The sequence below is a fragment of the Notolepis coatsorum genome (assembly GCF_963971535.1).
Source record: "Notolepis coatsorum genome assembly, chromosome: 7".
Taxonomy (NCBI): domain Eukaryota; kingdom Metazoa; phylum Chordata; class Actinopteri; order Aulopiformes; family Paralepididae; genus Notolepis; species Notolepis coatsorum.
This window is the reverse complement of record NC_140171.1, coordinates 17,447,950-17,474,559: the sequence shown is the minus strand read 5'-3', so window position 1 is coordinate 17,474,559 and position 26,610 is coordinate 17,447,950. Positions and strand designations below refer to the sequence as shown.

Sequence of the window (26,610 nt, the reverse complement as noted above, 5' to 3'; positions counted from 1 at the left end):
CCTGGCAGTTTCAGAATTGCCATGTAGTGAATCAGTCCGAAAAATGTGTACAACTCATTGGTGTTGATGTCAGTCCATTTATATTTTTTGCCACTTGCCTTGCTCTTTGAGAGAGAGAGAGAGAGAGAGAAAGAAAGAAAGAAAGAAAGAAAGAAAGAAAGAAAGAAAGAAAGAAAGAAAGAAAGAAAGAAAGAAAGAAAGAAAGAAAGAAAGAAGAGATAGAGGGAGACCACACATTTTTTTATAGATTGGGGGCCCCACATTTTTTAATAGATTGGGGGCCCACAAATTGATTCTTTCATGGGGCCCAGAATCTCCAGCTACGCCCCTGTGAGCGCACCTTTCTACTCAGAGAGCTGTCATCACCGTGATGCGCGCTTGAATGAACTGCGAAATAACTCATAACTCGTACACACATGCACTGTCTCTGCCATACAGTATGTTGTTTTAGCGCGACGTGGGTATATACACGGGCGAGGATGAAAGCATGTTAGACTACTTTTAATACATAAATTAACGTTCCGTCGGGTCCCGTGTATTCTCGATAATAATAATAATAATAATAATGCAGGACCTCTTCAGATTATATTATCAACGACAGACAGTGAGAAACACAACCCCCCCCCTCTCGCGCTGAAGAATATGCATATTAGATCACTCAGTGATTAACACCTATGCGCTGTTTGTGTGTGCGCGCGTCCATGTATGTGCGCTTGGTGACGCGCGATGTAGTTCTTATCGCAAATGGAGATTATTACAAGCATACCATCTAGCAAGAATTAAACGTATTTACAAGTCGTATTAGGTTTAGCAAGTTGGGGGACCTATACCTTACATGTCAAAGCACTAGAAATGGCCATTTTTCTATTTTTATCGATTTCTGAAAAGATGTCCTTTTTGAGCATTTAAGAGGGATTCTAATTTCTTTTGTTGTCCGCCGACGGGTTCAAAGCTCCAGCGTGACCCCTAAGGGTTAGGCCTGATGACTCCATAGCACTGTTTTAAAGGCCTGATGACTCCATAGCACCGTTTTAAAGGCCTGATGACTCCATAGCACTGTTTTAAAGGCCTGATGACTCCATAGCACCGTTTTAAAGGCCTGATGACTCCATAGCACCATTTTTACAAATACATTTGATTCTGTATCGATTTCTCCCTCAACCCTAATACCATTATGCACTTATACTACTATGCACTTTATTGCTACTTTGCACTTCATTCCGTTGTACTCTGTACTCGTGCAACGACAATAAAATCGAATCTAATCGAATAGATCCTGGTATCTCCGGCTTCCCGCCGCCACTCACTTGACGTCCTGGACGATCTGCAGGGCGATGTCCTGCAGGCCCCCCCGCAGCTCAGTCACCTCGGAGCGCAGCGAGGACACGCAGGTCAGCGTCTGGTCCAGGCGGTTCATCAGCTCCAGCTGCTGCTCCGGGGACAGACCCTGAACCACGGCCTCCACCTCTGCTAGGACCTGCTGCTGGGTCACTGCCTCTGGAGGAGGGAGGGGGAGGGCAAGGGAGGGAGAGAGGGGGTCGTTGGAATGGTTGTTTCGTTTATTTAGCACGTTCAACGTTCAAAAAACATACAAAGAACAAATACAAAAATGTTAAAGGATCAGTGCCAAAGCAGAGGCAAGAGACCCAAATAACCGGGGGGGGGGGGGGTAATTTCTGATTATTTGATTGTCAGTAACGGCATTCGCATTGAACACTAAAAACGGTTATCAGCCCGATCGGTGTAAAAGCATTGCAGGATCAAGCTAGAATTGACGTCAAATCGCCCTTACCTGTGACCGGGAGTAATCCAAAAAGAATATTCCAATTTCTTGATTGCCATCTGGTAGATCCAATGTCCATTTGCTCTACGGCATAATCGACCATAACATATGGACCATATTGTTTGTTACATTGCCGTCTGCAAACAAGCTCAGTGTCAACAGAGTGTTGACGTTGAGTTGATGTTAGCTGCTAGCTGGCTACCCGAACCAGCCAACCGTACAAAATACAGTCTCAGCCAATCACATCGATTTGTACAGTTAGTTAGCTCCACTCCACTGCGAATTAAAATTTAGCCAGCCAGCACAGCCCGTATTAGCTAGCTACAGTTGCTAGGTAGCTAACGTTAGCCACCCGAAAAACGGTAGCTAGCTAACGTTAGCCACAGCTGCAAAAACGAATTTCAATGATGTTATGAGCTATCAGTAGCTAGCCAGCTAGATAACGTTAGACAACGCCTGGTGTATTAAACTAAAGTGAATAGTTTACTGGGCCATTGTTGCTTCAGTGATGTTAAAAGAGGACCTGCACGCTTGCTATCTTCGGTGCGAATGAGGCGGGGAGGGGCAATGAGGGTGTGTGAGCGTGTATGTGCGTCAACAATAACTTAACCATCTAAAATCGGCATTAAAGGTAAGAACGTCAAGCTCACGTTTGATTGGTTAGAATGGTCACTGTCAACTCGCAAGGCACATATTGAGTGACAAATTAGCGAATGGACAGAGAAAGGGACGTTCGGGGAGGGGGGGTCGAGTCGCACCAGAACAATTATTTGCACTCGCACGAATGCTCCCAATTATATTTTGAGGTCGCACAGATACAATTTCGGTCGCATATGCGACCAATTACGTTGCAATTTCGAGCCCTGCCTACTAGTACTAACCGACGTCATACTGTCTTTTACTATTATGCACTCTTCTACTAAGGAATCTATCTACCTTGCCTATACTGCTACCTACTATGCTAATATGTCTTTAGTAATAATAATAGATCAAATTTCTATAGCGCCTTTCATGAAACCCAAGGTCACTTCACAATCACAACAAAAATATGGCTAGGGAAGTAGGGGGGAAAAGGGGGGGGATGAGGGCAGGTACGGGATAATGAACCTAATCTAATCTACTACTATGCACTCAAGGCTGTAGCACTCAAGTTCAACACTGTTTGACGAACAATGTTACTTACTTAGCTGCCAGAGTTGTACCCTTCCTGCTGACTTGTTGTACAGAACTTGTAAGTCGCTTTGGATAAAAGCATCAGCTAAATGACTAAATGTAAATGAACAATCTGCCAATCAAATGAGGAATTTGAATTTAACCGTTTCCCAAAAGCTCTTTCTTGGGCTACCTGTGGGGCATGGTGCAGAGGAAAAGACTGTGTGCCTGCAATACAACAGCTGGGGGACATTTACTTGTGGAGGGCCTGTCCCATAGACCCATACTGTAGTGGGCTGCATGGGAAACTCAATCTCTTCACAATTCAAAAGCTCAACAAAACTTCCAGCATGAGAAGGTCGTCTCATCTAACCAATTAAAAAAAGGTGCTGGTGTGACCGATCGTATGCGACTCCTCTGCGTTGTGTTAAATGTTGATGCCCAAGGGAGTTTCGAACCCAGGTTGGCCGCACCGCGGGCGACAGCATAGACCGCTATACCAAGGGTGAATTCACTTAACTGAAGTTAGCTTAACTCGCAGTACCGCTTACTGCCACAGTCACTTCACAACACATGTCCATCATTCGTGAATCGTGACTGTGGATTTTACTCACAGACCTCCGTTACACTGGAAGTGCTATTTTCCTTGTTAAAATAAGTGGTTTACATCTTAAAATAATGGCTCTACATTCTGACAGTCATCACTGATATATAGTGTGGTCAGTAACATGGGTCTCTCAGTCCCCCCTGCTCTGCAGTAAACAGGAAATACATTTCCTGGTATCCCTTCCCACTTCATCCAATCAGGAGAGAGAACTCCACACGGCAAAATGGATGTGCTTGAAACAAGTAAAATAATCTGCCAGCAAATTTGACTTGGCAAGATTTCTTAAATATCTAGGGTTCTTTAGGGTTGGATAAAGTGAGAAGGGGAGGAGGGACTGTACAGTAAATGTCCTAACCCAATAATAATACACAACACCCTCTTCTTGGGACCAAGTAAGGTTGTCGAACTTGTCGATAATCCAATGAACAGTTACCACCCCACCCCCCCCACCTACCCAACCTCCTCCAATGTACAGTTTCTTCGTCAAATGTATACACTCTTTTTTAGACTCTTTTTGTATCACAAACAGTACTGTATTTGTAAATCTGGTATGTCATAAATGTATAGATGTAGCAGTACTGTCTATCTGTATGTCATGTATGTCATATATGTTTAGATTAATTGAAAATGGGGGACCATGATGTAAACAAGACAAAAGTATTTCTCTGGTCTGCATCCCCTTAACAATTGTGTGTATTGAGCTGTACTGTATTGTACCCATTCTGCAACAGCCTGCTCCTGAACATTGGTAAAACCAAGGAGCTGATCGTGGATTATAGGAGAGGACAGCAGGAGACGCACACACCACTGATGATTAACGGGGCTACCGTGGACAGGGTGAGCAGCTTTAAGTACCTGGGGGTAGGGCTGGGCGATAAAACAATAACGATAACTATCGCGATAAATTATTTCCTCGAAATAAACATGAAACGTGGTCGCAAAGTTTCGATATATCGATTTCCAAGCTTGGCTCCGTTCAGCCTCGGCTCAGCACACCCACTAACAACAACCAACGTTACGTGATGACGTGACGTGCATACGCACAACAGCTAACAACCAATCAGTGAAGGAGATGGCCGAGAGCGAACGAGATCCGGAAGGAGACCCAGAGGTACTAGGTCTCACTCAACAACAAGGCTTGCTAGGCTAATTAGCTTGCACGGCGTTGTTTTATATATTTACTAGGGCTGACCTTCGAAGCTTTTTTTGGCAATCGAAGCTTCGGGGCCGAGCTTCGATTTTTTTTTTTTTAATATTTTTTTTTAAATTTTTTATCTTATGTTGTGGGACTTGTATAGCACTTTCGTAAACGTTGTTGTTTTTAAATGTGCTCTATAAATAAAGTGGGTTGGATTAATGAATTAAGTAGCCCCTTTCGTGACTGACGCATCCAACAAGGTTTCACTCGGCTGTGTGATTTAATTCAAGGTGGATCGCTGTTGTCGTTTGAACTTCAGATTTCATGGGAACTACCAATCCCCCAAATCAAGAATGTTTAAGATGAATGAAGTAAGATTTTGATTATTTGAAATATGGCCTGTGTAGACTAAACTATGCACAGAATTATGTCAGTCTACAAGGTCCGGATTCTACATGGTCCGGCAATGTAGACCTTGTAGACTCCACTACAGACCAATTATCAGTGAATGTTCATGCATTTTTAAGAAGGGCAACTTCCACAAAAAAACAAAGAACTCACCAAAACATCTCAGTAGCACCTTATCTAAATGTTATATTTCATATATGGAGATTCATATTTATTTATGTATTGCATGCATTTCTACATTTTATTTCCTATTTTGTTTATTCATCCCAGTATCTTTCTTTCTTATGTGTGGAATTCTACAAGGTACGCGCACACACACACACACACACACACCTACACACACACACACACACACACACTTACATTTAGTCATTTAGTTGACGCTTTTATCCAAAGCGACTTACAAGTTCTGTACGACAAGACAGCAAGAAGGGTAGAACTCTATCAGCTGAGTAACAATGTTCATCAAAGTGTTGCGTGTTACAGTGTAGGTTTATTTATTAGGACAAGTGCATGACAGTAAGGTTAGTCACGGTTAGATTTTTTTTTTATCATTTCAGATAATGGTTGAAGAAGTGAGTCTTTAGTCGACGGCGAAAGATTGGACGGGATTCGGCTGTCCTAACTGGGATGGGTAGTTCACACACACACACACACACCTACAAATCGAAGTAAATTTTTTTTTTTTTTTTTTATAAACTTCGATTTTTTTTTTTAATGTTCGAAGCTTGTGCCATCGAATTGAACGTTCGAAGCTTCGAAGCATTTAAGACAGCCCTAATATTTACGTGCCGAGTATGTGTGTGTTTTGAATTCTGAGGCCACGTTTAAGTAGTGTGGGGTATACAGTGGACGTCGTTTCAATATATTGTGGCGGAAGAGTATTTTAGTGTAATATTTAGCACATTGTCATGGAATACACCACTTATAAACAACAGGCTAGCTAGGCTAATTAGCTTGCACGGCGTTGTTTTATATATTTACGTGCCGAGTATGTGTGTGTTTTGAATTCTGAGGCCACGTTTAAGTAGTGTGGGTGGGGTATACAGTGGACGTCGTTTCAATATATTGTGGCGGAAGAGTTTTAGTGTCATATTTATTGTCATGAGATGCTCCGCTTGTCGGCTACTGTTAACGTGCGCGGACTGATGACGACATCAACTCGACTTGAGACATTCGCAGCAGCATAAGAAGTTAATTAAACTTGACAGACATTATATCGACGATAATTATCGATATCGAATTATATGAAAATAATTTTATAATTTTATCGCGATAACGTTTTTGGTCATATCGCCCAGCCCTACCTGGGGGTCCACATCTCAGAGGATCTGACATGGTCAACACACATAGACACAGTAGTAAAGAAGGCGAAACAGCGCCTCTACCACCAGAGACAGTTAAGGAAGTTCAGAGTATCGGGGAAGATACTCCAGTCCTTCTACTCAGGAGCTGTAGAGAGCATCCTGACCGGAAACATCACTGCCTGGTATGGAAACAGCACGGCACAGGACAAGAAGGCCCTACAGAGAGTGGTGCGCTCAGCCGAGCGTACCACGGGTATTGCACTACCTCCCCTGCAGGTTCTATACAACAAGAGGTGCAAATCCAGAGCCTGCAGGATAATGAAAGACCCCCACCACCCCAATAACAGCCTGTTTCAGCTGCTGAGGTCAGGCAGACGCCTGCGAACCCCAGCTACTAGGACAGAGAGGCTTAGGCTCAGCTTCTTCCCCCAGGCCATCAGAGCCCTGAACAATGAACATTGAGTGCCACAGAACACTGAACTATCCACACACAAACACACATGAACACACACACGACACGCACGCGGTGCACGCTGAGAGATTTGGGGTGCTTTTTCAATGTATGTGATGTATAGATTGGGGGAAGATGGTAGCATCTAACGGTGCCAGGTCAGAGAGGGCAGAAATGTGTTTGGCTTAGCAGAGGTTGGTTCAGAACGGTGACCAGTGGATTGAATACACTGCCAGCGAGGGTGTTTGTTGACATTCCTTGGAAGAACATCTGAGATAAGACGGAGTGTCTCCCAGAGCGAGGGAGAGCGTAGAGCCATATGAAATCCGTTTTATTTTTTTCCAAATTCCATTTTATTTTTTTCCAAATTCCGTTTTTTCCATTTTAATATTTCAGAATTCTGTATTTTGCTTTGTACGCTCATTTTACCATCAGAAATAGTGTCTAATAAGTGGGAATGAATAAATGTCCACAATTTAATAAGATATAACAGTCCATTTAATAGGGCTGTCTTAAATACTTTGAAGCTTCGAAGCTTCGTTCGATGGGCATGGGATTCGAATATGAAAATAAAATTTGATTATTAAAAAAAAAAAAAAATTATATATATTTTTGCAAAATCAACTCTGCCTCTCTTTGTTAACTACAACAAGCAATGCTGTTTGTTATTTAAGATGAGGTCGGACTCGGCACTGACAGATTTGTGTTCATTGTGCTGCTTTTATAAAGCCTCAAATGACTGCTTACAATATTTCATGAAAGCAAAGTGTTTTGTTTGTCTAAGATTTTAAAAGGTTTAAACTTTACAGCACTGACAAAGTTGAACAAAGTGCTGTACAAGTCCCACAACATAAAAAAAAAAAAGTTAAAAAAAAAAAAAAAAAAAATTAAGAAAACATTTTTATTTAATTTTTTTATAGTGGATTCCATTTTTATTGCTCAATTCCGCGATTCCGTCCGCGATTCCGTGATCGCGGATTCCATATGGCTCTAGGAGAGCGGTTCACAGTGAATGAAAGTTTAATGGTGTGAAAGGTTAGCAGTTGTCATGACAACACGTCGCATGACAACCAGAAGGCGGGGCCGTCGTTGCGACGACGAACATCTATGAGTCAAGCGGTGTTTCCGGGTGTAAGGCAGACTAGAATCTGACTCAGACTAGAATCTGACCAAGAGCGAGTAGGACTGAGATCACACAGACACTCTCTCCTCTCATTGAGAGAGAGGGGGGGGGGAATGCCACATCACCAGTAGCTTCGGCTACCACGAGGATGGTCCTGGCTAACGAACAGGCCTGACCACTATTGGACATAACAGCAAAGGGACAATAGAACACACCGAAAGATCATTAGAATAGACTCTTCAAGGACGATACAATTTGATAACATCTGATAACATCTGATTATGAGGTTCTGTTTATAGCAATAAAACAACGCTTTTCCTCACAAGGTATTTCACGGTGTCGAAGTGTCGAATTCTTACGGAGGTGGAGAATTAGTATGGTTTATGGATTGCACTAACGGGGGAGATAAGGATCTTATCAACCGGTATCGGAGACGACTCAGGACCATTAAAATGACACAACGCAGAGGAATTGGATGGAGGGCCAAACAGACGAAGACGTGATACTGGCCAGTTTGATCAGGATCTTACAACGCTCACACACTAGCAGCCACTTAACACTTTAACATGAGCGGGCACACACTCATGCCGCACACACGCACACTTATGGCCAAAAGGAAAGGCCACTTTAAACTAGAATAACAGGAACAGTGTATTGCACTACCAAAGCTACCTAGCATGTCCTATATATATGCTCTGTAAATAACTATGTACAGATACCGAGATGTCACACCATGTTACCTGTTACCCGTTTATTGCACACTGTTTTTTTTTTATTGGATTCTATTATATGTTGTACCACTGTATTGCACATCGTTGCGGGCAAGACCACCAGCATTTCATTGTATACTTGTATGCCGTGACAATTAAAACTCTTGACTTGACTTGATCTGTTAATACAAATTTCAATCAATCAGAGAGAACTCCACACAGCAAAATGGATGTGCTTGAAACAAGTAAAATAATCTGCCAGCAAATTTGACTTGGCAAGATTTCTTGAATATCTAGGGTTCTTTAGGGTTGGATAAAGTGAGAAGGGGATACCAAGACATTTATTTTGTGTTTACTGCAAAGCGGAGGGACTGAGAGAGACCCATGTTACTGACCAGACACTCATCAGTGATGGCTGTCAATGTAGAGCTATTTAACACATTCAAACAAGAAAAATCACCACCACTTAGAGCACCTTTAAGAAACAACCAAGAATGAAAACTGTTAGTGGTTGTAGTAGAGAAGCAAAAATTGTGACAGAAAGGTTGTCGGTTCAAATCCCGGGTAATCTGAATAGGGGAAGTGAACCCAGTGTCACTCTCCCCAGTCCCCTCTGAGCAAGGGAATTAAGAGCTGCAGGATTTGCAGGAAAGTAGAGCCTGATTCCTACAGGTCGGTTGGTGCGCCTGTACAGCAGAATCAGGAAGTATCGGGGGCAGCGTGGCGTGAGCCTCCCAGCCTCCCAACGCTGTGCAGGTGAAAAGATGCAACGGCTGCCTCCTCGTGTACCGGAGGGGACACGTGATGCAAGGCTTGGTCCACATTGCAGCCGACCAGTGGGAGGCATGGTCTAACAGCGTTCGAGACAGGGGAGGGTAGTACGAAATTGGGATGGGAGAAAAATAGAAAATGGGGAGAAAAAGTAGATAAAAAAAAAAAAAAGGGAAAGTAGAGCCTGATTGAATACTTATTGATTTTGTCCTCAAGGAGGAGCCATGAATCTGTTTGATATCTGGCCTCTCGCACAGATAACTGACACTGGACCCAACAGCGTCTCTGATGGAAAACTGAACGAGGATAAAGTCTAGTTAATGTGACATGACATTGCGATGCATTTTGCATATTTGTGAATTGTGGTTCGCCCTCGCAGACATTTTCTCCAGTACAGTAAGTAAATATACTGCACTTTATATAGGCTACCCATTCACACACCGATGGAGAAGGCGACCATGCATCGGGGGCAGTTAGAGGTTAAGTAGTGTCCGGGAATCGAACCGGGAACCTCCGGATTACCAGACGACTGCTCTACCTCCTGAACCACTGAATGTGATGCATAGTGTGACCTCTTTGTATCACAAGAACACTTTGTGTGACACCATAGTTTCATTATTCTTAATATAACTGTGATACAACACCACAAACCCTCTGTCTGGGGATAAGATAGTAACCACACACACACACACATAGCAATCTAAGAGTCTCTCACACCCAATAGCCTAGGGATCCAACCATGCACTTGTCAACCTGAACCTACCTTGGGCATCAACAGACTCCAGCAGCAGCACTGGTCCATCGGTGCTGCTGTCTAGTAACAACCGGACGGGTGGGTTCACGGCCTCGTAAAGCAGCGGTTGTTGTGATCTTCGCCTGCTGCTTACTTCTTTGTAGATTAGGAACACGATCAGGCCAAGGCCAGCGGTCGCCCCCACAGCCAGTCCTATCAAACCACTTCTGCCCAACGACGAGTTCATTATTTATAAATGAATGGATGTTGATTAGAGCCTTGGCAGAAGTTAGTTTTAGGTACAGCTAGCCGTAGCTTCAAATATTGGCTAGCCGTAGCTACAATCATAGATATATATATAGCTGCTACAACAACTACGTCAAGGGCATGCTAGTAATCAACATTAATTCACGCCCCCCCCCCCTCAAAATACCGGAAGTGGTGCGGTGATAAAGCTAGTTATAACGTTAACGTTATTCACACATAATTTAGAAAAAGGAACTAAATTATCGTACTGCTTTGTGTGTACCCGTGTACAAGAAATGAGCGGTTAATGAAAGATAGTGTTGTTGTTTTTTAGCTAATGTTAGCTGTTACATGATACATCTGAGCGTCGTCACGACAACATCAGCGCTGCGCGAGCCTCCTACAGTCCTGACAGCGAGCTGTCAATCAACCCGCCGTGGTCGGATAGCAGGGTGCAGGCGCGTGTGGGTTTCGGTCACGGTGTCTAGTACGATATATCTTCAACAAATTACCGACATTTGTCTAGTAAATAGTCACTCAGCGTTACTTAAAAATAAGTGCTGTAATAAGCCGTAAGAACAACAACATAATATCCGTGGCGTTTCCCTTTCGAATTCACGTCGTCGGTGTGTTGTTGTCGTGCCGAAGGGGGACTGATACAAAATTAATGCTGGTAGATGTGCCGCGTTAAAATAATTCCGTCTAGAAACATGTCGTTAATATAAGAGTGTTTCATTTTCACCCAACCCTTACTTTTTATTTGATTTCTTTCATGTTTTACATCGTTTTTTTTGTTTTGTTTTGCATATATATTTGTTTTGAAATGTTTTAAATTAGTACACTCATTTGAGTAGTGGAAAAGGGGTAGGATTAAATAAGTGTATACTTCTTCCTACTCCTTTTCGAACATGTAAATTGAGTTATGTTTAGCTTTTGTTTAGTTATTTATTTGGTTTGTATTCATTTACATGTTCGAAATAAAGATAAAAAAAAAAAAAACGTATCATGGTAGTTTGAGGCTCATTTCAGTTTTACCATGATTGATTGATTGAAAACTTTATTAACAGATTGCAGAATGGGTACAGTACAGCTCAATACATACAATTGTTAAGGGGATGCAGACCAGAGAAAGACTTTCTTCTTGTTTACATCAGGGTCCCCCATTTTCAATTCATCATAACATGACAATGATGACATACACGACATACAGATGGACAGTACTGCTACATCTATACATTTATAGCATACCAGATTTGCAAATACAGTACTGTTTGTGATACCAAAAGAGTCCAGAAAGGAGTGTATATGCATTTGACGTAGAAACTGTACATTGGGGGGGGGGGGGGGGGGGCCTGTACATTGGAGGTGGATGGGTGGGGGGGGGGACACTGTACAACTGTACAAGCAAAACTGTAGAAGGCCATGTAGGCCGAAACATGTTGGACTTTTAAAAGATTTTTCTAAATAATGTAAGCCACTTATTAAAGGCTTTTTAAAAACTGTAGAGCTGCCTTGGATCTCTCTTATATAAGCGAATCCTACCCCGGATTTAATCCAAAGAGCACCTACCTGAAACAAAATAAGAACGCTGAAGCCCTCTCCATATCCTTTGTTCTAAGCAAAACTGTACATTGGAATATTGACAAAACCATACTTGGTAATTTACTGTACATTGGAGGGGGTTGGGTTAGGACATTTACAGGGGCCAGTTTCGAATTGCAGTCTCCCGTAGGTGTTCTTTGAGAGTAGTTTTGAAAGTGGTAGTGATTCACATTCCTTTACAACTTTGGGTAGGGCGTTCCACATTGATGTGGCATAATTGCTAAACGTGTTTAGTCCCTTGTTTGAGCCGAATCTGGGTTTAACATGATTTGTGGAGCTCCCTCTGGTGTTGTGATCGTGGTATTCACTGACCTTTGGGAAGTATTTTGACATGTACATGGGTCAGAGCCGGCGCCATGGGCGGGCATTAGGGGGCCGGGCCCGCCCACTGAGTCAGCTGTGCCCACCCTGGTAAAAAAAAATATATATATATATTTTTTTTTGTCAATCAAAGTCGACTATTCAAATCCTTAGTCGGGGACAGCCCTAGTGGGCACTGATGTCAACAACAACACTACTGAAGCTAGCACGGCACTCTGTGAGAATTCGTTTTCTACCCTCAAGAACGTCTTTACAGAACATCGCCTTAGTATGCTTCATCGACGCAAGGCCAATTTAATTCAGTTGGAATTTGAGAAGGACTTAACAAAAAAGTTCAGGAATGAGTGGAGAGGGGCAGTGTTTAAGAACATTTCACTCTGTCCCCAAACGCCGCTTGCCGCTCTATATGATGGTGAGTAGCCTGTGGAGGAATTTTGTTTGCTTTTTTATGCACCTTATTTTTGTCAGTTCAGTTTGTCAGTGAATTCAGAAGTGTTGAATAAATGGAGACTTTTCAAAGATATAGAATAGAATAGAAATGTATTATCCTGAGGGAAATTTTACACTGCAAATCACTCAACATTAAAAATTTAGACAGAACAAGTCACGAATAAGAATAACAAAACAAATGGCCTAAGAATAGAATAAAATGAAATAGAATAAAAATAGAATAAAAGATACAGTAAATAAATACAGTACAAATATACTGAAGTCTACAGTAGGTGTAATATTGCACAGTGCTGTTTAAAAAGTAAGAGTCCAGGAAGATGGTAACTGTCACTCTGTGCTCAGTGATGCAGTGAGGCACAGTGATGCATTGTATAGTCTGATGGCTGTCAGAATGAAGGACTTCCTGTGCCGTTCAGTGCTGCATTTAGGTAGTGTGAGCCTATAACATGCTCCTCCTGTCAGCCAAGTCTGTGTATAGTGGGTGGGAGGGGTTTTCCCTGATGGCCTGGAGCTTAGCAAGGCTCCTCCTCTCCGCCACCCTCGCTAGAGTCCAGCTCCACCCCAACCACGCTACTGGCCTTCCTGAGCATCTTATCCAGCCTGTTTGTGTCCCCTGCTCTCAGTCCGCTGCCCCAGCAGGTCTGTCATATATATCCGTTCAGTCTGTTTTTGTATAAGTGAATGTTCTTAAGATAGAGAGAAATTAGATTTTTCAATTGCCTCTCTGCTGTTTAGTTCAGCACCGTGGGCAGCGCCAAGCAAGCCACAGTGCTGTTGTCCCAGCTGAAACGTATAAAAGGGAACTTGTGTTGAAAAACCATTGTGCCCCTCCCGAGAACATTTTATGCCCCCCCACTAATTTGTTTCTGCAGCCTGGTCTGACATGGGTACCTTGGTCATGTAGTGTATCTTGTAGACCAGGCCCATTGCAAGTTGCTGTACTCTGTTGTCTACTCTAAGCCATCCTAGGTTGTCAAAGTGGGCAGGGGTGAGGTGGGTTCTAGGAGTAAGGTCAAGCAGTAGTCTGACCAGTTTGTTTTGAGATGTTTGTAATTTTATTTTTAGCGCCTTTGAGGTGCTTTGGTACCATGAGGTGCAAGCATAGTCGTAGTACCCTTGAATGAGTGCTCCTGCCAGAGTCTTCAGGGTATTCTTGTTTACCAGAGAGGAGATCCGGTACAACAATCGAGTTTGTTGGTTGACTTTTTTTATTACATTGGATGCCATTTTGTCACAGGAAAGATTAGCCTCTAGGATGGAACCCAGGTAGGTAATTTCATCTTTCCTTGTAACAATATTGTCACCCACTGTAACTGAGAAGCCGTCGGTCTTGCTGAGTTTGTTATTTGAACCGAAGAGAATGGACTCTGTTTTGCCCATGTGTAATGATAGTTTGTTATCAGCGAGCCATATGCAGATTTTGCCTAGTTCCGAGCTGAGGGTTTTTTCAACCTGTAACTTGTTCTTGTCAGAGACCAGCAGGGCTGAGTCATCCGCAAACAGGAACAAGTTGACGACATGTAATTTGCATAAATTAGGAACAGTAGCGGTCCTAGGGTACCGTTTACCTCCACCATCTATTCCCTCCCCTCAAGGTAGGATTGCATCCAGCTCACTGATAGACTATCAAAACCAATTGCTTTTAGCTTGTCAATCAGAATGGAGTGGTTGACAGTGTCGAAGGCCTTTTGTAGGTCCAGCATGCCCATGCCGCAGTATTTGCCCGCATCCACCTCTTGTTTGATGTGGTCGTTCAAATAGAGAAGGCATGTGTCAGTGGAGTGGGATGTTCTGAAGCCAGATTGGAATTTGTAGATTAGATTAGACTATTTTTTCCATGACTTTCGAGATGGAGGTAAGAATAGAAACAGGGCGGTAGTTGCCTGGGTCTAATTTGCTGCCCTTTTTGTGCAGTGGGGTCACCCTCGCAATTTTGAAGTCCTTGGGGACGTGTCCCTGTTTTATGGAGAGGTTTATTATGTGTGTGATGACTGGGGTGATGGTGGCTGCTGAGTCTCTGAGGAATTTGGAGGGGATGTTGTCATGGCCAGTGGCCTTGTTAGGTTGGAGGGCGCTCAGTTTTTTGAGTACCTCATCTGTTGTTACCATTTCCAGCTTGAAGTCGTCCTTGCGGACCCCTATGTTTTTGTAGTAAGCTACTATGTGTTCTACCCCATAATGCCCTGAGTGGGAGGGTAGTTTGTTTACCAGTGTTGTAGCTATGTTTGTGAAGAAAATGTTTAAGTAATTGGCTACATCCAGCTTGTCTGTGATGAGCGTCTTGTCCGTCTTTATGTTTATGTTTGAGAATCTGGTTAAGTTTTTTACTGCAGCCTAGTTGATTATTGAGTAATTTCCAAAGTTCACATGGTTTCTTTTTGTTTTCCTCAGTTTTTTCATTGATGAAATTCTTTTTTGCAGTTTTGATCATGGAGTTTACGTTGTTTCTTAGTCTGTTTCTTCTGTACTGTGCGTTGGGGGCCTGTACTGTGCGGTGCACTACTGCGCATGCGAGAAACAAAGTAAAGTAATTCTAATCTAGTCTAAGGGTTAAATTTAGGCCCTCATCCAGAAGAGGTTAAGTTTTTTAGAGCAACAGTCAGGGCTGGTAATCCAATTGATATTCAGTTTAAGATACAAATTCTAGTCTACATTGAATGCTTTATTTGGTTACTCCTAATCCAATTGATATTCAGTTTAAGACAAAAATATTTTGGACATTAGGTCCTATTTTCCATATGTTACTTTATGTTCCGTATGTTACTTTATGTTTCTAGTGTCCTATATTATGTTACTTTGTTTCTCGCATGCGCAGTAGTGCACAGTACAGGCCCCCAACGCACAGTACAGGCCCCCAACGCACAGTACAGGCCCCTCCTATGTATGGGGCTGCGGCACTGCAGTTTTACCCTACTCCTGCACTGTCACACGACAGGGGAACCATGGTTAGTTCAGTTATTGGGGGTGGGGGGGAAGTGTTTCACTGCAGGACTGTCCGGCTGTTTATTTCCGCCGTGGGACGGAAGTGGTGTATGGGAGCTTGTGGAGGTGACCGGATGGCATAAAGCATAATAACTTAAAAACATAACTGAGATAGCACGAAAATAGTGCATAATTTACATAGATAGACATCGTTGTTGTCAAAATGGGAGCTCACCTCGCCAGACGGTATGTCACCGAGACGGACACCGAGCCAGACCCAGCGAAGAAGTTCCAATTCGACCCTGAGTTCGGCTTCGATGAGAGGAAAGAGAGAGGTTGGTTGTTTGGTTGTTAAGCTGTGATATTATCTGCAACCCGTTCTGTGTTTACAATGTGGTCTTCTCTCAGCAATGTCAAGTTCCCAGAGTCAAACGTTAGCTAGGTCAGCTAGCCAGGGTCCCTTAGCCGACGTTAGCTAACGTCCTATCTATGCCATAAATGTCATGAATGATGTTATATGTTGTGTATGTCATAAATGTCACTATGAATTGAAAATGGGGGACCCTGATGTAAACAAGACAAACGTCTTTCTCTGGTCTGCATCCCCTTAACAATTGTGTGTATTGAGCAGTACTGTATGTACCCATTCTGCAATCTGTTAAATAAAGTTTTCATTCGATCACAATGTTTGACAGCGAGGTGCTGTCTGTCTGACTGACTGCTGGCTCTCAACAGATCACTTCAACAACGTTGCTAACTACACTGTTTTCCCTCTTGATCCAACTAATTTCAATTACATTCAGGGAGGCTTTATTGACATGACCATAAAGGTACATTATTATTGCCAAACTGCCATGTAAGTTACTATTGATCCAACACTGTCACAGTAGGGCGGGCCATACTTTTTTCTTTTTGGAAAATCAATCGAGTGGGGTGTCTAAAATACGTGTTTTTTTGTGGGGAATTCAAATATGGGATTATTTTTCTAATCGGATAACTCCTACCTACATTGTTTTGGATTTCAAAATGGCCGATTTGACCATTTTTCACCCCTTGGCCATACATGGATGCCAACATGAATTTGAAGGAAATCATAACATGCAAGGTGTCTAAATGATGTGTTTCTTAATGGGGAATTCAAATATGAGTTCATTTTTGGGATAGAATAACTCTAACCTACATAATTTTGGATTTCAAAATGGCCGATTTTACCATTTTTCACCCCTTGGCCATACATGGATGCCAACATGAATCTGAAGGAAATCCTAACATGCAAGGTGTCTAAATGATGTGTTTCTTAATGGGGAATTCAAATATGAGGTCATTTTTGGGATAGGATAACTCTAACCTGCATAATTTTTTATTTCAAAATGGCCGATTTTACCATTTTTCACCCCTTGGCCATACATGGATGCCAACATGAATCTGAACATTAACTGTTGCTGCAGCAAAGACAAAAAGATTCCTGTGAAAGATATTGCCTACATCAAGGGACAGAGGGAAAAGGTTGGAAGTAAAGGACCACACCAAATGGCTGGAGCTGATCTGCCTGAGCACAAGAGACAGGTGAAAACATTGGAAAGGCAGGGGATGGAAAAGAAGGCAGAGAAAAGGAGAAGGGGCAAAGAAGAAAGCTTTGCAGCAGCAGACAAGGTTGCCAGGAAGGATTTTGAGAGCTTCCTTACAGTCCCTGAAGTTGAGCTCATTCCTGAAACTGACCCTGCAGCTTCAGCAAAGCTACGGAAAAATTATGATGAGATTCCAAACATCGCCCTTGCTAGTGTAAGGTATGGCATAGGTCTAAGGCCAACTGCAGCTATAGCAACTGCAGCTCTGATTGATGCAGAACTCATCTTAGAAGATGACACAAGTAAAGTGATTGATAAGAACAAGGTTAAGAGAGCACAAGAAAAGTTGATGCAAGAGCTGGGGGAAGAGTTTGAGGAGAAGTGCAGGGAGGAGGGGGGGATCTCCTGTATCCTCTTTGATGGGCGGATTGACATGACCAATGTGATGATGGAAGCTGAGGGCAGTGACCAATCTTTTCCTGCAAAGATCAAGGAAGAACACTATAGTGTTGCTAGTGAGCCTGGCAGCAACTATCTGTTCCACTTTACACCAGAGAAAGCAACTAAAGAGGAGTCCCATGCAGAGAAGATTGCTAAGGTCCTGTTTGCCTGGCTGAAAGAGAGAGGTTCTGATAAGACCTTGTGGGCCATTGGAGGAGACTCGACCAATGTCAACACTGGAGTGAAGGCAGGTGTAATGCGGAAGCTGGAGCTGCACCTGGGGAGAAAGCTGGTCTGGTTGTTGTGCAACCTGCACACTGGTGAACTTCCACTGCGCCGTCTCATTGTTGAAGTTGATGGGGCTACTCTGTCAGACAACAAATTGTCTGGGCCAATAGGACAGCTCCTTGATTCTGTTACAGACTTGGAGATCAATCCTAACTTCACCAGGATCTTTCTTGGCCCTCCGCTGATCAAGCTGCCTGAGAAGATCATTCAAGATCTCTCAACTGATCAACACTATGGCTATAAGCTGGTCTGTGCAATCAGGGATGGAGTGCTTTCTGCAAGGCTGGCTCTGCTGGAGATTGGACCGGTAAACCACAGCCGCTGGCTCACCACAGCAAACAGACTCCTCAGGCTCTGGGTGTCGAAGCATCAACTTAAAAGAAAGAACCTGAATAATCTACAATGCATTGTGGAATTCATCATTGGAGTGTATTATCCATGTTGGTTCAACATGAAGGTCAAGCACTCCTGGATCGAAGGGCCTAGGCACATCCTGTTTCAGCTGGACTGCCTCAAGTCTCAGAGGAAGGAGGTGCTGGATGTTGTGATGCCAACTGTGAGAAGATCTGCTTGGTATGCCCACAGTGAAGCCATCCTCCAAACACTGCTGTGCTCTGAGGATCAAAAAGAGAGAATTGAGGGGGTGGAGAGAATCCTGGCCATCAGGGGAGAGGGGGATCCAGACACTCAGCTGGGAGACTCCTGTGTCAGGATCAGAAGAACACCTCACATCAATAGTGACGCTTCCAGCATTGGTGGCTTAATCAGCTGGTCAGAAGATGTGTCAGAGCCACCTCTCACCTGCTCCCTAAGCACCTCCGAGGTGAAGAACTTCATCAACACCCTCATGGAGGTTCTCGACTGGCCTTGCCACACACAAAGCATCGAGAGGGTTGTTAAAATGGTGACTGAGGCCTCTGCTAAGTACTTTTCATAAGAAAAAAGGGATGGAGGGATCAGGGCTCAGGAGACCAGCAGGAGGCTGATGTCCAAGAATGAATCCAAGCAGGACTTGTGCAACCTGATCAAATTTAAGAAGATAGATGATTGATGGAGCCCCATGGATTTTCTCAATAGGCTACATTGAGACGTTTGTTAAAATGGTTACAGAGGTTTCTGCTGAGTAGTTCTGGAAAGAGCTCACCTATTTATGGCTGACGTTGACTTTAAGTTTGTGTTTGTAGGTTGGTGGCTAAAGCAGTACAGTAGGAGATCTTGCCATCCAAGAATGAGTCCAATCAAGATATTGGAACCTGGCAAAGTTCAAGAAGTCAGGAAATCGAGATTTAGCACTTAGGTGTTTGTGTGCATTACAAATACAATTTATTATTGTTAGTATTATTATTATTGATCTTTGGAGTTGTATCCAGTTATATACAGTTCACTTGTTAATAAATTTGATGGCTTTGTCATTATAAATGATGTCCCATATATTTTTTATCTTTGCAATTTTGTAATACAATACCAATGGGTTCAAATGGTAAAATCAGCCATTTTGAAATCCAAGATTATGCAGGTTATATTTATCCTATCCCAAAAATGAACTCATATTTGAATTCCCCATTAAGAAACACATCATTTAGACACCTTGCATGTTAGGATTTCCTTAAGATTCATGTTGGCATCCATGTATGGCCAAGGGGTGAAAAATGGTCAAATCGGCCATTTTGAAATCCAAAACAATGTAGGTAGGAGTTATCCAATTGTAAAAATAATCCCATATTTGAATTCCCCACAAAAAAACACGTATTTTAGACACCCCACTCGATTGATTTTCCAAAAAAAAAAAAGTATGGCCCGCCCTACTGTCACAGGGTCCTTCATTGACCAAACTCTCTGTCATGTAACTACAGGTTTCTTCATTGATCCAACTCTGTCATGTGTTACTGATAATGGGCTCTAATTAATGAACGGCTTTAGCTAGCCTAGTTCAGGTCAGATGTATCAATGTAAGTCATAGTTCAGTGACGGTCCTAAGTTGAAATAGAACAGTCACAGCTACATCAACCCGTTAAAACCTTGTGCTGCGAGAGGTATTCCAATATCATTCACCACCACATACATTACCGTCAGTGTGAATGTATGGCAATGAGGTAGCAAACGCCTGTAACTAGCTTGCAAGCATTCCTCATTCTTTCTTCACTGGCAAGTTAGTGATGTATAAAATGTATACAAATTACCAATAACAGCGGCTAAGTGGCGCAGTGGGCAAGGCGCTCGCCACTAGTGCAGGAGATGCTTGGTTCGAGCCCAGCTCTCGGCATTGCTACCAGCTTGGCTGGTCGTTCATACTAACACAATTGGCAGTGTTAGGGGTGGGAAAGCTGGTGGGTGGGTCCTGGTCGTTGTAAACAGCCACTCCTACAGTTCGGTCGGGGCGCCTGCTCAGCGAGGAAAGGATCTAAGGGCGGTAGTGTGATCCTTCCACACGTTACACCCTCTCAGTGAGAGTCCGCGCTGCCAGGTGAAAAGAAGCGGTTGATTGGCTACACATGTGTCGGAGGAAGCATGTGATAGCCTCCACTCTCCCAGACCGACCGTAGGGGGTAGGTGCGCAGCGACCAGGAACTTGGATTGGGAATTGGCATAATGACTAACATTGGGATGGGAGAAAAACGGAGGGAAAAGGAGGGGGAAAAAGATCAAAAAAAATAATAAAATAATTTTTAACCAATAACTCAAATGTTTGGAGGAGTTAGAGTGGGTCTGTATATGGGGAAGGTATTAGAGATACATGTAATCTTTCTATGAATTTTTATGTTTTTTTTTTTTTTTTCCCATTTTTTCTATATTTTCTCCCATCCCAATTTCGTATCGTCCAATTCAACCCTCCCCTGTCACGAACGCTGTTTCTTGCCTCCCACAAGCCGGCTGCAATGTGGACTAAGTCATACATAGCACAAGTCCCCTCCGGTACTTGAGGTAACAGCAGTCGCATCTTTTCACCTGCGCAGCTCGATCTCTCAGTGTCGAGGAGTAACGCGTGGGAGGCTCACGCTGCCCCCGACACTTCCTGATTCTACTGCGCAGGCGCACCAACCGACTTGTAGGAGTCGCTTGTTCACAACGTTCGATCCCCACCCTTCAGTTTTCCCTCCCCGTAATACGGCCAATGTGTATTACTGCAGACGACCAGCTAAACTGAAAACAATGTGGAGAGCTGGATTCGAACACGCGAATCCTAGCGTCTCCACACTGGTGGCGAGTGCCTTGCCCACTACACCACCTAGCCGCCCTAATTTTTATGTTTTTTTTAAGGTAAAAAATTCAGTTGGACAGAAAAAATAGGCGTCACGTCATTGACCCATGTATACTAGTATGTATATACACATCATATAAACTCTGAACCCCATTGTCTATACTCTTCTAGGCTCTGTTACCCACACTTTATGAACTTTGAACTCTGTTGCCTATACTCAATGTATACCTGCCTACTACTGCCTTCACTGTAATCATAACTAACTAACTACCTACCTCAAACTATAGTCTAGCCATATAACTCTGTATGATAGCATGTATGATAATCTAGTCTACCCATATACTCTACCCATATCTACCCATGTAATAGTCTACCCCATATACTCTGTATGATAGCATGTACAACAGTGCTGTACATATTGCATGTACATTATATATTTACAGCATATATATATATATATATATATATATATATATATATATATATATATATATATATATATACATATCTGTCTGCATATAATCCTCCTATATACGGAGCAGAAGCATGGATGCTGAATGAAGAGGCAAAGAGGATGATAGACTCTTTTGAAATGTGGACGCTGAGGAAGATGCTGAAGATAACATGGAAGGATAAGATCAAGAATGAGGAGGTACTGAGAAGAGCGGATATGCAAGGAGGACAGCTGCTTGAGAGGTTGAAAAAGAGAAAGATGGAGTTGTGCAGGCATGTTCTGAGAGGATCCAGCGGGGAGATGTTCAAGAAGGTGGTGATGGGGAAGGTGGATGGAAAGAGAGGAAGTGGAAGACCAAGAAGAGGCTGGGTAGTGGACGTCTGTGATTGGAGCGGAGTGAGAGGCGGAGTCACGGAGTTGGAGAGAAGAAGTGGGGACAGAATGGGTTGGAGAGTGATAGGCAACCTAATGATGATGATACCTACTTATACACCTGCATATAATATAACTCATATAATTCTGTATGATAGCATGTACAATAATGCTATATATATGTGTGTATAATATATACACAATATAATATGTATATACCGTATATATATATATATATATATATATATATATATATATATATATATATATATATATATATCCACATCTGTCTCTACATACCTGCACATCCTTTTACATATCTGTAGATGGCCTACTATATCTGTACACATCCCTTACCTACTCTTACTAGGGCATAACAAAAAATATTGTTTGTTTCCTGTTGGTTGTCAGTTAAGGCCATGGGTAGGTAGGGAATTTATTTTATTCTTTCCCACGGCGACTATGGATAGGGAATTTCTTTATTTAATTAAAATGTTCACAACAACATGGATGCATTTACTCTGCCAGCATGTTTAATATCCATAATACTAAAGGTTTGACTAAGATTTATATGAAACTTTATTTAAAAAAAATTACTTTAAATTTTTTTTTTTTTCCAAAACTCATAACATATATTGGGTCGCACCTAAATCGTCAGGGTCGGTCGGCAACCGGAAACAAACCATTATTGTTTTTAGGCCTAGTCACGCTGCTGGCCAGTATGACTATGAAGGCCGATACTGTCTTTATACCTGTATCACTGTATATATTGGTATTACAACTCTGTACATACATCCGATTAGCATTACACCCAGTAGTAATAATTTATATATTTTATTCCAAGTTTAATCAACTGTACATTGTATATTAATATTGCACTTTACTGTTACATTAAGCACTCTGGTTTGATTGCCGAACTTCTTTTCATTGTAGTGTACTTGTGCTGTATATAATGACAATACATTTGAATCTAATCTAATGCTGTGTATATACTGTATATATATATACTTATTCGCATCTGTCTCTGGATGTACCTGCATATAATCCTTTTTACATAACAGTATATAGGCCTACTATAAGATAAGATATTCCTTTATTGATCCCCTTGGGGAAATTCTGAATATCTGTATCCCTGTATCCTATTTATCCCTTACCTATTCTTACTAGTTATACAGAGGCGCTGGCCAGTATGACTTCCTACCAGAGTTTTTATACCTGTGTCACTGTACATAATACTACAACAGTGTACATCTGCTTCTTAGCACTATACTCAGTAGTACTAATTTATACATTGTATATCCAGTTTAACCACCTGTACATTGTATATTACTATTGCACTTTACTGTTATATTATTTACCCTCTGGTTGGACGGCAACTTATTTTTGTTGTACTGTGCTTGTGCTGTATGATGAAAATCTATTTGAATCTAATCTAACGTGCAGCGTACACTGCATCCTGCCTGGCTATGTAGACGTTGCTATAACAACCCCCCCCTCTCTCCTTTATCAGTAATGGTGGCAACACAGGAGCAGATGAATCTGGCCCAGTTACCAGTGGAGCAGAGAGACTACTGCGCCCACAACCTCATGACACTCATGAAGTGCAAAAGAGACAACTGGCCCAACTTCCTGGCGTGCAAACATGAGAGGCACGACTGGGACTCCTGCCAGAACCAGGAGTGAGTGGAGCAAGGATAAATAATACATGATCATGCTTATCATTATATGTTTTTTTTTTCTTTTCTAGTGAAGTAATGATAATCTAAAGTCTGGTAAACATGGATGAGTGAGTCTGCACCGTGTTGAATATATCAGACAGGGATCAGATGCCGAACCACGGCTGTTCGCCTTATAAGAAGATGGATGGTGGGCGTGTCTGTATGCAAATGAATTTAGCGCGAACACGCTTTTGAGTTTAAGAATGAGTGGGATTCATCATGCAAATCTCCTGGGTAAGCACATATTTCGACGTTAAGAACGGCTTGATGAATGTGGCGGTGGCTTTTCTTATTGTTCTCTTAACAGACCAGTAAGCAAGAATATAAGAAAAATAATAAGAGAGTATTGTTGAATGAGGCCCATTGCGATTTGCAATGGGTTCAGGCTGGGTGTCCAGTAGGTCTGTCGCCTCTTGTCGATAAGATAAACATTATTTGGTCATCAAATACCATTGTGCTAGTACTCATTTCTTGGTAGCTGTCATTTATCCAATCGGGTGCAGTCCACATGGAGAAACGGTCAGCAGGGAGGGGATACATGCCTGCAATATGTAAACGACATTCATATTTCTTTGAATGATAAATTCATTAATCAATCATTGTTGTGGGTGAAAAGCAATACTTTTATTCTGCATCTTTCCAAAAGCTCTCTGCATGTATTCTCATACATTACAAGATAATTCTGGATTCTTTAAATATAACCCTAATAATAACAACAACCCCTGTCTGTGTTCCCTCTGCAGCTACGTGATGCGTATGAAGGAGTACGAGAGGGAGAGGAGGCTTCAGCTGAGGAAGAAGAGGGTGGAGGCCCTGGCCGAGGCCGCGTAACGACGACCACCTCCAGGGTGCCCTCGTCCTCTTTGTATATACCTGCCGCTGTCCACAATAAACGGGTCTCGCTTGAGCTCCAACCACCCAGAGTTGTTTATTCCTGTTAGAAGGTGTCCTCGCCAGCCAATCCTGCGTCGGTCCTCTCAGAGCAGCGTCAGCACTTAGAACTGTTTTTAAAGGTCCGATCGGTGATCCAAATGTAAAAAAAGAATAAAAGACAAAAATAAGAATACGGTAGTCATGTTTTCATTGTCTAGAGCTCTTGATACAAGGACAGACACTAGACAACAGGTCAGATTGGATGTTTTATTGACCTTTTACCTTTTTTGCTGTAAAGGGTTGTGTACCTTAGTAATATTTGTAAACACTGCAGTGAAACAGACTGATATTGACTGATTTACTAAATAAAAAGTTCCAAATACCTTATTTTCCAGTTGAAACTTCAGGAATGTGAATATACCCCAAATGTATATGGTCAAATAAATCCCAGATTGGGGCTTTACACACTTAAGTGGTCAACATGTTGCAAAAATCAGTTTGGTGTGACTGGCCTAAGTAGGGTTTAAAATAATAATAATAATAATCATAATAATAAATGCCAGTTTGAGTGTGGTGTTGAAAGTCATCTTAGCAGCCAATAGGGAGGCAGAAGTCTGTCTCATCTGCTTACAGTGAATCACACTTCATTGTCTAGGTCTCAGTCCAAACTGCGCTCAAGGCTGTTAGATACTCATATTATACTCTATATTATACTACTTATGGATGAAAAAGTGCTATAGAGTCCCTTCGCTTTTTTATTGCATGGGGCAGATAAGAGACTAACATTTGAGCGTAAAACCATCATGAGTTATTTGCCTTCATGCAATTAAAAAGAGAAGATGCATTAGCACAGTTTAATTTTCTAGAGTGAGGTCCCCCATTGTTTCACAAGAGGGGCTTTTATGAAATAGAAAAGTGCAGCTACAGCAGAAACCCAATCACTTAAAACTCCACTGTCATTTAATTAATATTGTGCATTATTTTCTGACTACACATAGCTTAGACAAAGTATTGTGTAATGAACTCATTTGTAAACAAGACAAATAATTGTAACTTTGACATGCGTACATAACGATACAAACCAAGTATCCATCAGAGAGGGACATCTCCAAGTAGGTTTAGTGAACTTGGAACAGCTGTCTTAAGTATCCGTCCTTCAAATCTCTCATTGGATCAGTTTGGAACACGCTCTGAAAAACAGTTCATCCAGTGTCTCTGCATCCAACTCAGGCATTTCTAGGCGGCGGTCCTTACAGCCAAGAACTGTCAATCCACCAGCTGCGAGAGGCTCAATTGACCACGTATATTTTTTTGTAGAAGGGTGTGTTTATTGATTGCTTCGTGCTCAATGGTTCCACTATCTCTTTATTGGATATAAACAAGTTTACATCTGGAGTGCCACTGATTAAATCTGTTCGACGCCCCTCTGATGGAAGCCAATAGGGATGCAGCAGTCCGTCTGATCTGCATAGAGTGAGCTAATCACACGTCCTTTGTCTAGAGATGCTTTTATATTTAGTTAGTCCAAACTGCGCTCAAGGCTGTCATGTAACACATTATACTCTCGGATTCAATGGATGAAGTAGCGCTATGGAGTCCCTTCACTTTTTTTTTTAATTGCATCTGCCGCCCTGAAGGGACTTATAGCGCTACTTCATCCATTGAGACTTATGTGTCTTGTCTGTGGCCTGTCTGGTGCACAGTGAGCATCTCCATTGTCTTTAGAACCTGGCTGGACCCCTGCTGAGACAGACACCGGTCTTCACAACCTGTCCAGACCTGGCTGGACCCCGGCTGAGACAGACACCTTTCACAACCTGTCCAGACCTGGTCAAAGCCGACTGGGACTGTTGCATCATCATGGTTTAGCTTGTGTACCACAGTTGGTGGTGGGAATTTTGAAAGGTTGCTTGGCAACCAGAGTTTTAAAGAAAAGCAATGAAGACACAAACTCAACCAGACCATAGCTATGT

General features: G+C 42.4%; 2 protein-coding genes across 2 annotated transcripts in view; one reads left to right on the top strand and one right to left on the bottom strand.

Annotated features, from left to right (window-relative positions):
- Window positions 1–11,061, bottom strand: part of rmdn3 (regulator of microtubule dynamics 3) — a 32,890-nt gene extending 21,829 nt beyond the window's left edge. Inside the window, exons 1-2 of the mRNA XM_084318077.1 lie at window positions 10,214–11,061; window positions 1,308–1,497 (exon numbers count right to left, since the gene is read on the bottom strand). Of these exons, the coding sequence (XP_084174203.1) occupies window positions 1,308–1,497; window positions 10,214–10,430 (407 nt within the window). The 5' untranslated portion in view covers window positions 10,431–11,061. The remainder of the gene's footprint in view (window positions 1–1,307; window positions 1,498–10,213) is intronic.
- Window positions 11,062–15,810: 4,749 nt separating this feature from the next.
- Window positions 15,811–24,979, top strand: ndufb7 (NADH:ubiquinone oxidoreductase subunit B7). The gene is made up of 3 exons (XM_084318688.1): window positions 15,811–16,059; window positions 23,557–23,725; window positions 24,508–24,979. The coding sequence occupies exons 1-3, from the start codon at window positions 15,948–15,950 to the stop codon at window positions 24,593–24,595; spliced, it is 369 nt and encodes a 122-aa protein (XP_084174814.1). The 5' UTR covers window positions 15,811–15,947; the 3' UTR covers window positions 24,596–24,979.
- The last annotated feature ends 1,631 nt before the right edge of the window (window positions 24,980–26,610 follow it).

Excerpts from the sequence above, each read along its gene's own strand:
- ndufb7 (XM_084318688.1), top strand. The coding sequence starts at position 15,948 with ATGGGAGCTCACCTCGCCAGACGGTATGTCACCGAGACGGACACCGAG. Across the intron at positions 16,060-23,556 it reads CGATGAGAGGAAAGAGAGAG|TAATGGTGGCAACACAGGAG; the intron begins GTTGGTTGTTTG and ends CTCCTTTATCAG. Across the intron at positions 23,726-24,507 it reads GACTCCTGCCAGAACCAGGA|CTACGTGATGCGTATGAAGG; the intron begins GTGAGTGGAGCA and ends TTCCCTCTGCAG.